At 38.7% G+C, this 14,575-nt stretch overlaps 1 protein-coding gene across 7 annotated transcripts in view; it reads left to right on the top strand.

Annotated features, from left to right (window-relative positions):
• The window catches only part of dnah9 (dynein, axonemal, heavy chain 9), a 426,092-nt gene that overhangs the window by 299,793 nt on the left and 111,724 nt on the right, over nucleotides 1-14,575 (top strand). For all 7 annotated transcript variants that reach the window (XM_062056457.1, XM_062056459.1, XM_062056458.1 and 4 more), the window contains one exon: nucleotides 4,430-4,578. In XM_062056457.1, the coding sequence (XP_061912441.1) occupies nucleotides 4,430-4,578 (149 nt within the window). The remainder of the gene's footprint in view (nucleotides 1-4,429; nucleotides 4,579-14,575) is intronic.

Raw genomic sequence — 14,575 nt, forward strand, 5'->3', positions numbered from 1 at the left:
GGTTTTTCTCTCCCATGGCCATAGGCTCCTCTGTCCTCCGTTAGGTCACAGGCAGAAAAGCAGAGGCAAGTTCTAGTGGGCAAGCCATTTGCTGAGTTGGCTGTGCACTTTCACAGTGTTCTAAAACACTTTGAAACAGGTTTTAGCTTGTACTGCTTTCTTGGTACTTAGAATACTTTGTCACTCTTACCTCATTAACCTGACACAACATCTGGAGCGTCTTTCCCAGGATACTTGAACATGGTCATGGAGGACTTAAGGCTGAACTCAAACCATCAGGTTCGGAGATGGCCACCTGACCCATACTGCCCCTTAGAAAGGGGTTATTATGATCAGTGTTCGTAATAACGGCATTATATGATCAAGGGTGATGGGTCAAATGCATAATGAATAATTTCGCCACACCTAGTGTGTGTGTGACAATCATTGGTACTTTAACTTAACTTAATATAATAACGAGGTTATATAATAACGGTGTTACTTTTACTAGTAACGAGTAATCTAATTAATGACATTTAGGTCCGTTACAACGCCGATAGCAATAGCTTGGTGTAACATGGCACGCTACTTTTGATGTGGTTTTATGACGACAACAAGAACGCGTCATAAGTGCAGCAAGTTCAATGCAGGAAATATCTTGTTATGAGTGAAAGCAACAAGCAGCAGCGCGCTAAAATGAACTTTATATCAAATAGGAAGAGGCTCCATCACACTGTGACACAGCAGAAAACAACATACGCACACGTACACTATGGGGATATCACACAACAAATCAATGATTGAAGTGACAAACTTGCCATCCATAATATACCCCGTTGGTTGATAAGAAGATATGACAGCCATCGAAGCACATTCAATCTCTTTATTAAGCAGCGGTAACACAATCCGGTGAAACAATTCAAAAGAGCTGGCGTCAAAGCCGACAAAGTGCGCTGCTAACTGCTAAAGCTAAAAACACAGCTCCGATGAAACCCTCGATGACGTCACATGACACTAACCAACAGGCCCCACCTTTTTAAAAACAGACTACGCACACTGTGCTTTTCAATAAAACATCTCTCAAATGCATATGCCAGATGTTTAAAGTTTGTTTTTTTAAGTAACGTATAAATTACCTAGTAATCAATTACATTTATTAAAGAGTAATTCCGTTAGTAATTCCATTACTCTTTTGGTAGAGTAACGAGTAACTATAATTAATTACTTTTTAAAAGTAATTTTCAGAACACTGATTGTGATTACTATGATTATTTCCAGTAGAATAGTAAAGATGATTACTTCGAGTAGAAGAGTTGTTTGCATAGTAAGCAACAGCCACCTTCCTTGCGGAGGGTCATCAGCTCCATCTACCAAATTAAATTACAATTAAAAATAAATGACACAACTTATTGCGTCTGTGGTATTGCATTACCAGAGACAGAATACTCAGTCAGGGCCAACAGAGTCTCCCAGATTGATTTAACTTGTCAAACAGTTTTTTCTAACATATACACATATGTACATCTTAAGAAAAATAGTATCCTCAAAAAGTTCAATATTTTACTCTCACTCATTTCAGAAAGGCCTGTGTGTTACATGGATTCATCACACATATTTAAATATTTCAAGCCTTCATTTATTTGTTTGCAGATAATGGCTTACAGATACATTAATTAAACTTCTAAATGCAATGGAAACTATGGAATCCTTAATTACTGAGAGAAAAATATATATGGAATCACCCTGTAAAATTTCATTTACATTACAATTTTCAAGGCTAACACCTGCATCAGGTCATATCTGATCATAAGTCTGCAGTTAAAAATAGTGTTCACTCTTTAGGGAGTTGTTGCCCCTGGTGGATTAAAATGAATCATGAATCCTCCACGCCAGATGGTAAATCATCACGCAAAGTTGTAAAATATGTTGATTGTTCACAGTCAGCTGTGTCTAAAATCTGGATGAAGTACAAACAACATGGGAAGGTTGTAAAGGTCAGGTTTACTGGTAGACTGAAATAAACATCAAAGTGTCAAGGCAGAAAACTGAAAGCAATATGTCTTAAAAACAGAAAATGTACAACAAAACAAATGCATAAAGTGGCGGGAACTGAAATGACCAAACTCTAAGAAACCGCCAAAATGAAATGGGATTTAAGTACAGAAAAGCTAAACGAAAGCTGCCATTAACTAAACAGAAAATAACAAGTTTCCAATGGGCTAAGGAAAAGCAATTGTGGACGTCGGATGACTGGATAAAAGTCATTTTCAGTGATTCATCGCGAATCTGTATTGGGCAAGGTGATGTGCCGTTCCTGTAGAAAACATGCACATTTCCACAGTTATTGTTGATATAGGGCTGTATGTCAGGTAATGGCACTTGGGAGATGGCTGTCATGACATCTTTAATAAATGCACAAATTTACATCGACATTTTGGTCACTTCTCTTATTCCATCAATTGAAAGTATGGAGATGTTGATAATTTTCAATATCACTATCAAGCAAAAACTGAAGACTTTCCTTGAAGAAAGATACATAAAGTCAATTTCAATGTCAAATAATTGAAAATATGCGGTGATGAAAATTGTCCATGACAAGACTTCAACCTGCAAAGCTGACCTGACAACAGCAGTCAGAGAAAGTTGGAAAAAGATTGATGAAGAGTACTGTTTGTCACTCGTTGAGTCCACGACTGCAAGCGGTTATTAAAGCCAGAGTTGGGGCAACTACTGTAAGTACTAGTGGCAAGTGTTTTTTGTTTTTTTCATAATTACAAGAACATTTACTCAGAATTGAGTAATTCAATATTTTTTTCCACAGAATTGAGTGATTCCAAAATGTTGTCACTCTGCTTGATCTAAAAAATCAACATCAGTCATACAGTATCTGTTATCTGTTTCTTTCAACAAAATTAAACAATGATGATTCCATATTTTTAAGTGGTTGTAATTGGTTCCCATGTTTAAGTTTATATCAGTAGGGATTTTGGTCATTTAAAAAAAAACTAAAGGCCGGGTGGCGGGGCTCTCCCTTAGAGATAGGGTGAGAAGCTCTGTCATCCGGGAGGAGCTCAAAGTAAAGCTGCTGCTCCTCCACATCGAGAGGAGCCAGATGAGGTGGTTCGGGCATCTGGTCAGGATGCCACCCGAACGCCTCCCTAGGGAGGTGTTTCGGGCACGTCCGACCGGTAGGAGGCCACGGGGAAAACCCAGGACACGTTGGGAAGACTATCTCTCCCGGCTGGCCTGGGAACGCTTCGGGATCCCCCGGGAGGAGCTGGACGAAGTGGCTGGGGAGAGGGAAGTCTGGGCTTCCCTGCTTAGGCTGCTGCCCCCGCGACCCGACCTCGGATAAGCGGAAGAAGATGGATGGATGGACTAAAGGCCACCTCAAATTCTCTGCTTCCAAACACATGAAGTCCACTTGATGCCCTTGATGCCAAAGAGCTTAATTTTGATCTTGCCAAATTTCCCCAAGGCTTGTTTGAGTCTTTCAGATGTTTATTGTCAACCTTCAGACGGGCCTGTACATGTGTCTTTTTGAGCACGGAGTCCTTGCGGCCACTGGAGGATCTAAATCCATTATAGAAAAGTGTGCTACTACTACTTTTCTTGGTCAGTGTGGTCCTAACTTCTTTTCCCTCATTAGCCAGCACCTTTCACTCAACTATCCTTACCCCACTAACTGAAATATTGCATGCAGCTCCAAAGTGAGGGTATTTTACTATTATGTTGTTTTTCTTTTATTTAGGATTAACCGCACCAATTCTGTTAGTTTTTTTTGTACCAAGCTTCTTGTTGATGATTTTGTTGTCTATTTCAGTTGGGTGCAGGTTTATAATGTTGAGGCCCTTTCCAAAGGTGGTGGAGAGGTTTGGTGTCTTTTATACACACAATGAGTTAAGATTAGGAATAATTTCCTAAATGGACAGGACACATATGTATAATTCATGGACACATAACTAATATGTGACGGTCTGAATACGTTTTTGTTTGACAGTGGACGATGGAAATCATTTTAATTAGTACAAATTAATTAATAACCTTCATTTAATGTTTTTTTTTTTTGCATTTTTAACATTTTCTATCTCTCTCTACCATAAAAGTTCAAATTTGTGAGGTAAAATTACAAAATTAGCAGATTGTTTCATCCCGAGTATCTGATTTCGAATGTCCTACCGTTACACCCCTATTAAGTTGTAGTGCTAAAAATTTCATATTTGGAGTTTACATGTTAGATTGTTTTAAAGTGCAGTACGCAAATGGTAATGTTTGAATTAATTTCTCCAGAAATGTGACAGTCCAGTTATGACGAGCGTTAATGTTGCTGTGTGCCTTTAAGTCGCTGTCCATCCCAACTTAGAAGACTCTTTGATACTTCTGAGTTACCCCGCTTGTCTTTCAAATATAGCAAAAAATGCTGCAGATAAGACTCTCATTCTCCCTTCAGAGACTTTGCGGAGGAGAAACTGGGGGCCAAGTACGTGATTGGCAGATCTCTGGACTTTGCTGCGTCCTTTGAAGAGTCAGGTCCAGCAACGCCCATGTTCTTCATCCTCTCTCCTGGAGTCGATCCTTTGAAGGATGTAGAGAAACACGGTAATGCTTTCGCCTGTTTTATCTTTAATAAGCTGTACCATTTGCCTGGCAGCATGCAGGCATTTATCAAAGCTTACATACAGTGAGCGCAGCTGTCATTTCTTCACGTTAGGGAACGTGAGATTTTTGTCAAAGGGACTATTGGAGTCAAGCACAATACTTCCTACTCTGTTTGCAACATAATATCACTAGTGAGAGAGACCATCATTCCAGCTCTGTGTCTTTTCTGTGATAGAAGCCATTACTGCCATCACACTCAGGGTAGCTTGAAGGGATTTGAACTAAAGGTCACATATTTCTGAGATCACCGCTGCTTAATTAGAGGCAGCAAAAAGTGAATGGCATTGGTTTCAGAGTTACCTCCCCTCCTGAATAATGTGAATGCATTTTATTGCTGTTGTTGGCACCATGTGGAAAGTCTGAGCTTTTGTAATGACATGAAACAGGGCACCTTGGAAACCAGGGTCGTCTGAATTGACTGCCAAATAATGTAATCTAGATATTGACTCCAGCTCTGTGGAAATAGTAAAACTACATTGCAAGGACTGGGCTAAAAATAAGTTTTCAGGAGAATGTGGGTTACTACACAATTCGGGGTACAACAGTACACCATAGTCACGGTTTGTTAGATAGCTCAGTTTTAAGGTAATGTTTGAGTACATTTTGGATCCAGTAAGCAGGCATGTGAAATGTCTGTGAAAATGCAGAAATCCGTGTTTTTAAACACAAATGTTTGCGTCAAAATATCACTACCGCGTTTTGTTAATGAAATATTGTAGCGTGAAGGACAAGAGTCGAAGGAGGAGTGTCAAAAGATGGAGTAACTTGTTTTGATGACATACAGACTTTGTTTTCTTATCAGCAATCAAACACTATCTATACATTCCTAGCTTCTTAGCGCAACCACACAATACTGGAAATGTGTCCCGTGAAAACCCGTCCGACCGGAATTCTCCAACTATAACAAACAAAAGTTCCATGGGTGAATTATGCAAACTCATTGTAATATCAAAAAATATGATCTAAACAGAATTTGTTGAACGCTTGCCTCAGCCGTAGGTATTTGCTGTTCTTCCTGCCTAAACGCCGCACCAAATTGCAGGACAGGGAGACGATCAGAGGCGCAAAAACAAGCTCGCTAGTCAGCATCTTCTAGCTAGCATACTTGTTGTCGTATGCGTTCGCTCTCCGAGCCACAACGTTGATGTTGATGATCATATTTGGATAATTACAATCCAAACACTGTTAGTTCCAAACCAGTTGTAGTTCTAGGGCATTTATTCGTAGTGAGCGAGAAGGTATATTTTTGACGTGATGGATGTAAACAAAGGTCACCACACCAAAAATATTTTCCGAGGGGGCGGGGCTAAATCGGAAACGTTTTCTGAGTTATTTGCATGCAGTTAGATTTTTACATTACATTTTCAATTATAATAATGTGGTACTAAACAAGGATGTAGTACATTACATGGTAAATCAAGTCTCAAAAAGACAACAAAAAGAGGTTGGTAGATAGGAACAAATCTACAGGTAAAACAGTGTAGAAATGCCCCCAACTGCACACAATTGTAGTCAGGATTTGAAAAAAAAAAATTTCAGGGCTTGCGTGCCAGCACTTCGTGTTGATAGAAATGTTCCTATTTTTTATTCAGTTTTCTTTTTTTATAAAGGGTGCTCACATGCCTGAGTGAGGAAATGAAATGCAAAACATTCAACTGTTTAGCTTTTTTGTAAACAGCTTCAATAAAAAAAATTGTATTAGATATAAAAAAACTGCAAACAACTTTTTTAAAGAGTAGCTTTTCCTGTAGCTTAGCTATTTTAGATCCATGTAGCTAGGTAGCTTATATAAAAGCTACAAGCCACAAAGAGAGAACATGGACTGCGAATCAAAGCCCAAAAAATATATAGAGAAAACACAAGACCCGGATGAATGAGAACATCCAAACACATGGAGAAGATCCATGATGATTGGTTGGTGTTTGTATGATGAGTCACAATTGGCTAAAGTTTGGGAAAAACATTACAGACTGCCCAATCAGAGGCAAGATAAGGCGAGTCATCGAAACTAGGAAGAAAAAACATAACAGTCGTACACATGTCACATGACAACAAGAGAGTCAGAGACAGAGGGACGCTTCAAGCTGACATTTAAAACAAAAACAAAAAAACAGTTGAAAATAGCAGAGGGATTCTCTCCCACAGATTACATGTTTCCTTTAGTAATGAAGACGACATCCAGGAAACCTACAATATTTCATGTCCTTGGCCATATTTGGACAAATGTATGCGTTTAGAGAAAACCTCGGTTTTTAGTTGTTTACTCTGTAAACCAAAATCAAAACTGCTCTCTTCATCTAATACATGGAACACACATTTAAGAACACATATTAAGGTAAATTGAGTTCATGAAAAGTTTTACTGCACATAACCATGACCAACTGTTCCCAAACAACACACAAGTCATTGTTTTTTGTCATGATATAGATAAATGCTGGGGTTTTTTAAACTGTAAATAAAGAAAACTAATAACATTAAAGGGCTAGGCCAAAGAAAAGGCAAACTAAATAAATACATACAGTGGGGTGTGGGGACCCCTAGAGGTAGTTGTACGGTGTAGCTAAATGACAGATAGTTAACAGTAATGGATCCTCATTGGTCCATTTGTACACTCTCAGTTACATTAGCATTGATATTATACATGTGGGCCTATAGATATAAATTATGTTAAATATAACTGATGTAGCAAGCTACTTTTGCCGTGTAGCTTGTAGTGTAGCTTGCTACAATTCTCCGGAGATAGCTTTCCCTGTAGCTTTGCTAAATTTAATCGAGAGTAACTTGTAGCTTAGCTTACTACATTTTCCAAGTAGCTTGCCCACCACTGAAAACAACATACAACAAATATGAATAATACATCGTAGCATACAACCAGGGTGTCCAACCATTTTCCACTGTGGTCACCATACAGAAAAAATTTAAGGATTCTCGGGCTGTTCCCCATCGACATTGAAAAATGACAGCACATTGTGTTGCTCTTAACCACTTGTCTTTGTCTCAGTACAGTACATATTTCACTGGGAAGGCCAGTTGTTTCTAAACAGGTGACTAATGATGGAAGAGGGTTTTTAGGCTGTGGTTTCTCCTTGGTATTTTCAATAGCCATGACTAGCCGAAGACTGGACTGTACTGTATTTGTTTAGCAAGTACAGTAGTTGTGTGATATGACACACACTTGTAAAGTGTCCAGAAGGGGAAATCAATATGCTTTACTGTTCTGAAAGTTCTATCCTGAAAAATGTGATTTTGGAATATTTGTATATCAAACTCCTATTATAGATTTACATCCCAAGACCATTGGGGAATAGTGAAAAAACATGAGTAAATGAGCTACATTTATGGTTCATTTGACTCCTTTGTTCTGTTTGACTCACAAAAGGCAATGTAGATGAAACACATCCAAATCAGGTTGATTCAGCTCAAAATGAAACAGACATTGAACCTTCATTAAATCCTTTTCTAATATGATAACAGGAAGGATTTCTCCTGGAATTGTGTGTAAGAGGCACTATAATTGGATATCAGCAGCCTGGCGCTTCGTCTTTTAAAGCTGGAAGTTATCATAACACCTCTGCCAAGAGAGAACAGTGGTCGTAACAGTCACTGAACTACAGCCACAAGGAAAAGGTTTTATTACAGCTGCTGGGTTTAGTCATCGATGTTACGTTTAAAATATACTACCATTGATTAAATGATTTTGGGCTCCATAGGAGACTAATATTCCTGAGAAAAGAACCTCGCTATCTGTCTGGTTGTTGGTTGAGGTTTTAATGACACAAAATTAATTGTGTTTGTAAATCTCAATGGGACAGCACAGGTAAGAAGCTATTTCCTTTCCGCTTAAATTAAAGGTTTTAATGTCTTACTGAGCGTTAGATTGGAAGCTCAGTTTCACTGTAAGGCTGATGTCATTCTTAACACAGTGGTGGTAACTTCCACTAAAAGTGAACATAGTGATGATTTTGATGTTTGCTTTAAAGGGTTGTTTTTCAGAACCACTATTTACGAAGAAGTATTTCAAACAAAAGTGCTAGTTTTTATGGAACAATGCTGACAGTGAAATAAATCTCTGACTGTATTCAAAACAAATGTAAAAATCATGATGATGAAAAGATAAGACTTGGACTAGATTATTGTTTTAATGTTTAGTTATGTTGTTGTATGTTATGGAATATGTATGTTATGAATATATATATATATATATATATATATATATATATATATATATATATATATATATATATATATATATATATATATATATATATATATATATATATATATATATATAAATATATATATATATATATATATATAAGCTAGTCTTCTGAGTTGAACAACCAATGTTGTAACCTTATGAATGGGTGCAGATATAAGTTTTACTTCTTTCTGCTCCTTTTCGTTCATTATTTATTCTAAATGTTAGTTTGATTGTTTTGGTTTGACTTTAAATGAATGAAATGAAACAAACAAAATATATATATATTTTTAAAAGTCGATGCATATGTTTTCCATTAGTAACTAACAAATGCAATAGTTGAACCAAGGCTGACAACAACAACAAATATCCGCAATGTACAAAATCAGTCTTGATTTCACAATACCAGCTGCAATACCTCCCAAGCTAATGTTAAATGAGCTAAACACAACAAAAACTATATCTGTGAAAGGTGATCCCACACAAGGGTTGTACGTTACTAATGATTTGAAATAGCTACTATACTACCTCTGAAAATACATCCATTTTCTACCGCTTGTCCCTTTCTGGGTTGCGGGGGGTGCTGGAGCCTATCTCAGCTGCATTCGGACGGAAGGCGTGTACACCCTGGACAAGTCGCCACCTCATCGCAGGGCCAACACAGATAGACAGACAACATTCACACTCACATTCACACACTAGGGCCCATTTAGTGTTGTCAATCAACCTATCCCCAGGTGCATGTCTCTGGAGGTGGGAGGAAGCCGGAGTACCCGGAGGGAACCCACGCAGTCACGGGGAGAACATGCAAACTCCACACAGAAAGATCCCGAGCCCGGGATTGAACTAAGGACTACTCAGGACCTTCATATTGTAAGGCACATGCACTAACCCCTGTTCCACAGTGCTGCCCTCTGAAAATACCTGTACCTTTTTTTTTTTATGGACATGACTGCGTGCTGTCGTCACGTCGTTACATTGCTTGTAATACGAGCAGAGATGCATGCCAGTCAAAGCAGACACAGAGTGGAGACAGAAGAAGTAGAATGAACATATTTTGGCTTAAAAAACTAACGATGGTGTTGAAGCTATACAAACTGAAGTGCCACCCTGCAGTCGGCAGTGTTTTAGCTATTTCTAAGTCACTAATCCTCGCCTCCATGGCGACAAATAAGCTATGTTTCTTACAAGTGTCATCTCTACAACCCTATTCCACACAATCATTTTTTACAAAACCAAATAATGATACGGCATCACTTCTATAGTCTTGATAAATGACTACCGCAAGATGGCAGACAGCTGACATATGTTCTGACCAATCCATGATACGTTTAGTGTATGTCTCATTTGCTAGGAGCAGATGGATAGCTAAACAGACACACAATTGTTTTCTCAAATTGGGATCTGTGAGTGTGAAGGACACTGCTAAGAAGAAGAAGCAGATGCTATTCAATAAATTAAAGAAATAAATAATCGTAAAAAAATGCCTAGGTGTGCGTGTAGCCAACTTGGCAAAGCAGTATGAGAATAGCACTTTAACACTACACCCACTGGAGCAGAAGGAGTCCATAAAAGGCAATTATAAGTTTTTATGATAATTATAAAATCATTTGTAAACAGCGGACATTCATCTATGATATGTAGAAACTGCCGCTGGTGTGTTTTACGGAGAAGCAGCTTGGAGAATATACTTTTAATAGTCTTTGATAGTGGCCGGGTGACATCACTACATTAAAACACACTAAAAAGGGAACTGCAGTTTTTTGGAATTTTGTCTATCATTCACAATCCACATGTGAGACAAGAACACATATGTATTTATTTTGTTTAGGCATTCTAACTCGTAGCAATGGAGGCAATAGGATTTGCTCTATTCTGCCTATAAAGTGCTCAAAAAAACATCCAAAAACCTCTATCAATGTTTTATATACACGCTGTAAATATATATGTAATGTAGTAGCAGACACATTCATAATAATATTTACGTATTTGGATTAGAGATGTCCGATAATATCGGACTGCCGATATTATCGGCCGATAAATGCTTTAAAATGTAATATCGGAAATTATCGATATCGGTTTCAAAAAGTAAAATGTATGACTTTTTAAAATTCCGCTGTACGGAGTGGTACACGGACGTAGGGAGATGCGCCAATATACCTTAAAGGCACTGCCTTTGCATGCCGGCCCGATCACATAATATTAGAGGTGGGTAGAGTAGCCAGAAATTGTACTCAAGTAAGAGTACTGTTACTTTAGAGATTTATTACTCAAGTAAAAGTAAGTAGTCACCCAAATATTTACTTGAGTAAAAGTAAAAAGTATGTTGTGAAAAAACTACTCAAGTACTGAGTAACTGATGAGTAACCTGTTCGTTTAATGATGACGGCAACAAATAATGCACAAAAACATAAAAATAGCAATGAGCAAATTCAGAGCCAGGAATATCTCTTAAGTAACTAAAACTTAGACTTACACTTCCTTTTTATTGTCATTCAAATTTGAACTTTACAGTACAGATAAGAACAACATTTTGTTGCATTAGCTCATGGTAGTGCAGGATAAAAAAGCAATAAGGTGCAGATATAAATAAATAAATAGGTTATTGTACAGATAAATATATTGCACTTTTTCATATGCGTCCACGTTTATGGATGTATGTTATATTGTCTTTTTTATTCCAGCGAGTTAATCCATTTTGGGGGGAGTTGAGGGGATAATTATGATGCGTTCAAGTGTAAACAATAATATATATTAAATAATAATACATTAACATAAAAAAATTAAGGCAAATTGAGCCACAATAACTTAACAGCACCATAGGCTCAGTAGGCAGAGATTACAAAGGGAAATAAAAAGTTAGCCTTTACGCAAACCATAAACTGATAGGTGTGGGCTGCATCGGGGAACACACTGATTGGTGTTTCTATACATGCGTGTGTGTGTGTGTGCGTGTGTGTGTGCGTGTGCGCGACTGTGTGTGTGTCTATGAGGCTGCAGTACGTCAATAAATGTCCCCACACGATGTACATTTGACAGTGATTCATAGCAGGGAAGCTAACATCAGCCTACGGTGACAGCCAAAATATCTGCTAAGGTTTCTTACCGCGAGGTGCTTTGTTGAGTTCATGTAAGCTTAAGCTTGTTAATCATGTGACCGCCTGGCTCTGTTTGATTGGTGAAACGGACTCAAACGTCACCAGTGACTGCATCTGATTGGTGAAACGGACTCAAACGTCACCAGTGACTGCATCTGATTGGTGAAACGGACTCAAACGTCACCAGTGACTGCATCTGATTGGTGAAACGGAGTCAAACGTCACCAGTGACTGTATTTGATTGGTGAAACGCAGGCATGCGATAGATCCTACTTTGAAGGTCTGTCTGACAAACCAAAACAAACAAAGCGTGCATTAACAGATCGATAAAAATCAGTAGCGAGTAGCGAGCTAAATGTAGATAAATGGAGCGGAGTAAAAGTAGCGTTTCTTCTCTATAAATATACTCAAGTAAAAGTATGTTGCGTTAAAACTACTCTTAGAAGTACAATGTATCCCAAAAGTTACTCAAGTAGATGTAACGGAGTAAATGTAGCGCGTTACTACCCACCTCTGCATAATATCTACGGCTTTTCACATACTCAAGTGAATGCCAGCATTTTTGGTCAACAGCCATACAGGTCACACTGAGGGTGTGACCTGGCCAACTTTAACACTGTTACAAATATGCGCCACACTGTGAACCCACACCAAACAAGAATGACAAACACATTTCGGGAGAACATCCGCACCGTAACACAACATAAACACAACAGAACAAATACCCAGAACCCCTTGCAGCACTAACTCTTCCGGGACGCTACAATATACACCCCTGCTACCCCCCACCCCCACCTCAACTCCGCCCCCCACCCACCTCCCCCAACCTGCCCACCTCAACCTCCTCATGCTCTCTCAGGGAGCGCATGTCCCAAATTCCAAGCTGCTGTTTTGAGGCATGTTTAAAAAGAATAATGCACTTTGTGACTTTCAATAATAAATATGGCAGTGCCATGTTGGCATTTTTTTCCATAACTTGAGTTGATTTATTTTGGAAAACCTTGTTACTTGTTACTTGTTATAGTAACCTTGTTACTTGTTAATGCATCCAGCGGGGCATCACAACAAAATTAGGCATAATAATGTGTTAATTCCACGACTGTATATATTGGTATCGGTTGATACGTTGACGTTAGTAGATATTTTGGCTGTCACCGTAGGCTGATGTTAGCTTCCCTGCTATGAATCACTGTCAAATGTACATCGTGTGGGGACATTTATTAACCCACTGCAGACTCACAGACACACACACACACACACACACACACACACACACACACACACACACACACACACACACACACACACACACACACACACACACACACGCACGCACAGACACACGCACGAACGCATAGAAACACCAATCAGAAGTGCACAGTGTGTTTACCATGAATTGATTAACGTTGAAAAACTTATTGGGGTGTTACCATTTAGTGGTCAAGTTTTTTTTGTGTTTTTTTTGTAATTTTATTTATTTTTTTTGTCATTAAAAAATACAATCATGCGTGTTTACGGACTGTATCCCTGCAGACTGTATTGATCTATATTGATATATAATTTAGGAACCAGAAATATTAATAACAGAAAGAAACAACCCTTTTGTGCGAATGAGTGTGAATGAGTGTAAATGGGGGAGGGAGGTTTTTTGGGTTGGTGCACTAATTGTAAGTGTATCTTGTGTTTTTTATGTTGATTTAATAAAAAATAAAAATAAAATTATTATTTTTTTAAATTTTATTTCTTGTGCGGCCCGGGACCAATCGATCCACGGACCGGTACTGGGCCGCGGCCCGGTGGTTGGGGACCACTGATCTAGAACATTAATATTTTTGAGCCTGAACATAATGAGGACAAGCTACAAGTTTTCAAAGCTGTGTGATAAGTAGATCCAGCCAGTAGCACTATTGCTAAGTGCTATACAAGAACTACGAACATAATAAAACAATCACTTACTGTACAATTTCTGCTATTAGTTGTATGCAGACTGATCCATCCATCCATCCATTTTATACCGCTTGTCCTTTTTGGGATCACGGGGGGGTCGCTGGAGCCTATCTCAGCTGCATTTGGGTGGAAGCCGGGGTACACCCCGGACAAGTCGCCACCTCATCACAGGGCCAACACAGATAGACAAACAACATTCACACTCACATTCACACACTAGGGACCATTTAGTGTTACCAATCAACCTATCCCCAGGTGCATGTCTTTGGGGGTGGGAGGAAGCCTCAGTACCCGGAGGGAACCAACGCAGTCACGGGGAGAACATGCAAACTCCGCACAGTATTGTGAGGCAGATGAACTAACCCCTGTGCCACTGTGCTGCTCTATGCAGACTGATGTGATGTTCATATCTTCCTGTTTAGATGAAGGAATAATCGTACTCCTCATGCTGGTAAAAAAAAAGGATCATTCCCAGTTCTAAGTTGAATATCCAAGTTCAGCAACTTGTCGGTTTATGGCCACAACTTCTTACTATACAAGTGAAATCCATTATTCATAATCTAGAATTAACTTTCACCAACTCAGAGGCGATGCAGCAGCTCACCGGGTCAGTATGTCGATATAGCTGCATAAGCTTTTTACCTCTCTGTGATCATAGCGACGCTAAAAGTAGTTCCTCAGCGTTATTTCTTAT

Source organism: Entelurus aequoreus, linkage group LG08 (genome assembly GCF_033978785.1).
Source record: "Entelurus aequoreus isolate RoL-2023_Sb linkage group LG08, RoL_Eaeq_v1.1, whole genome shotgun sequence".
Classification (NCBI taxonomy): Eukaryota; Metazoa; Chordata; class Actinopteri; order Syngnathiformes; family Syngnathidae; genus Entelurus; species Entelurus aequoreus.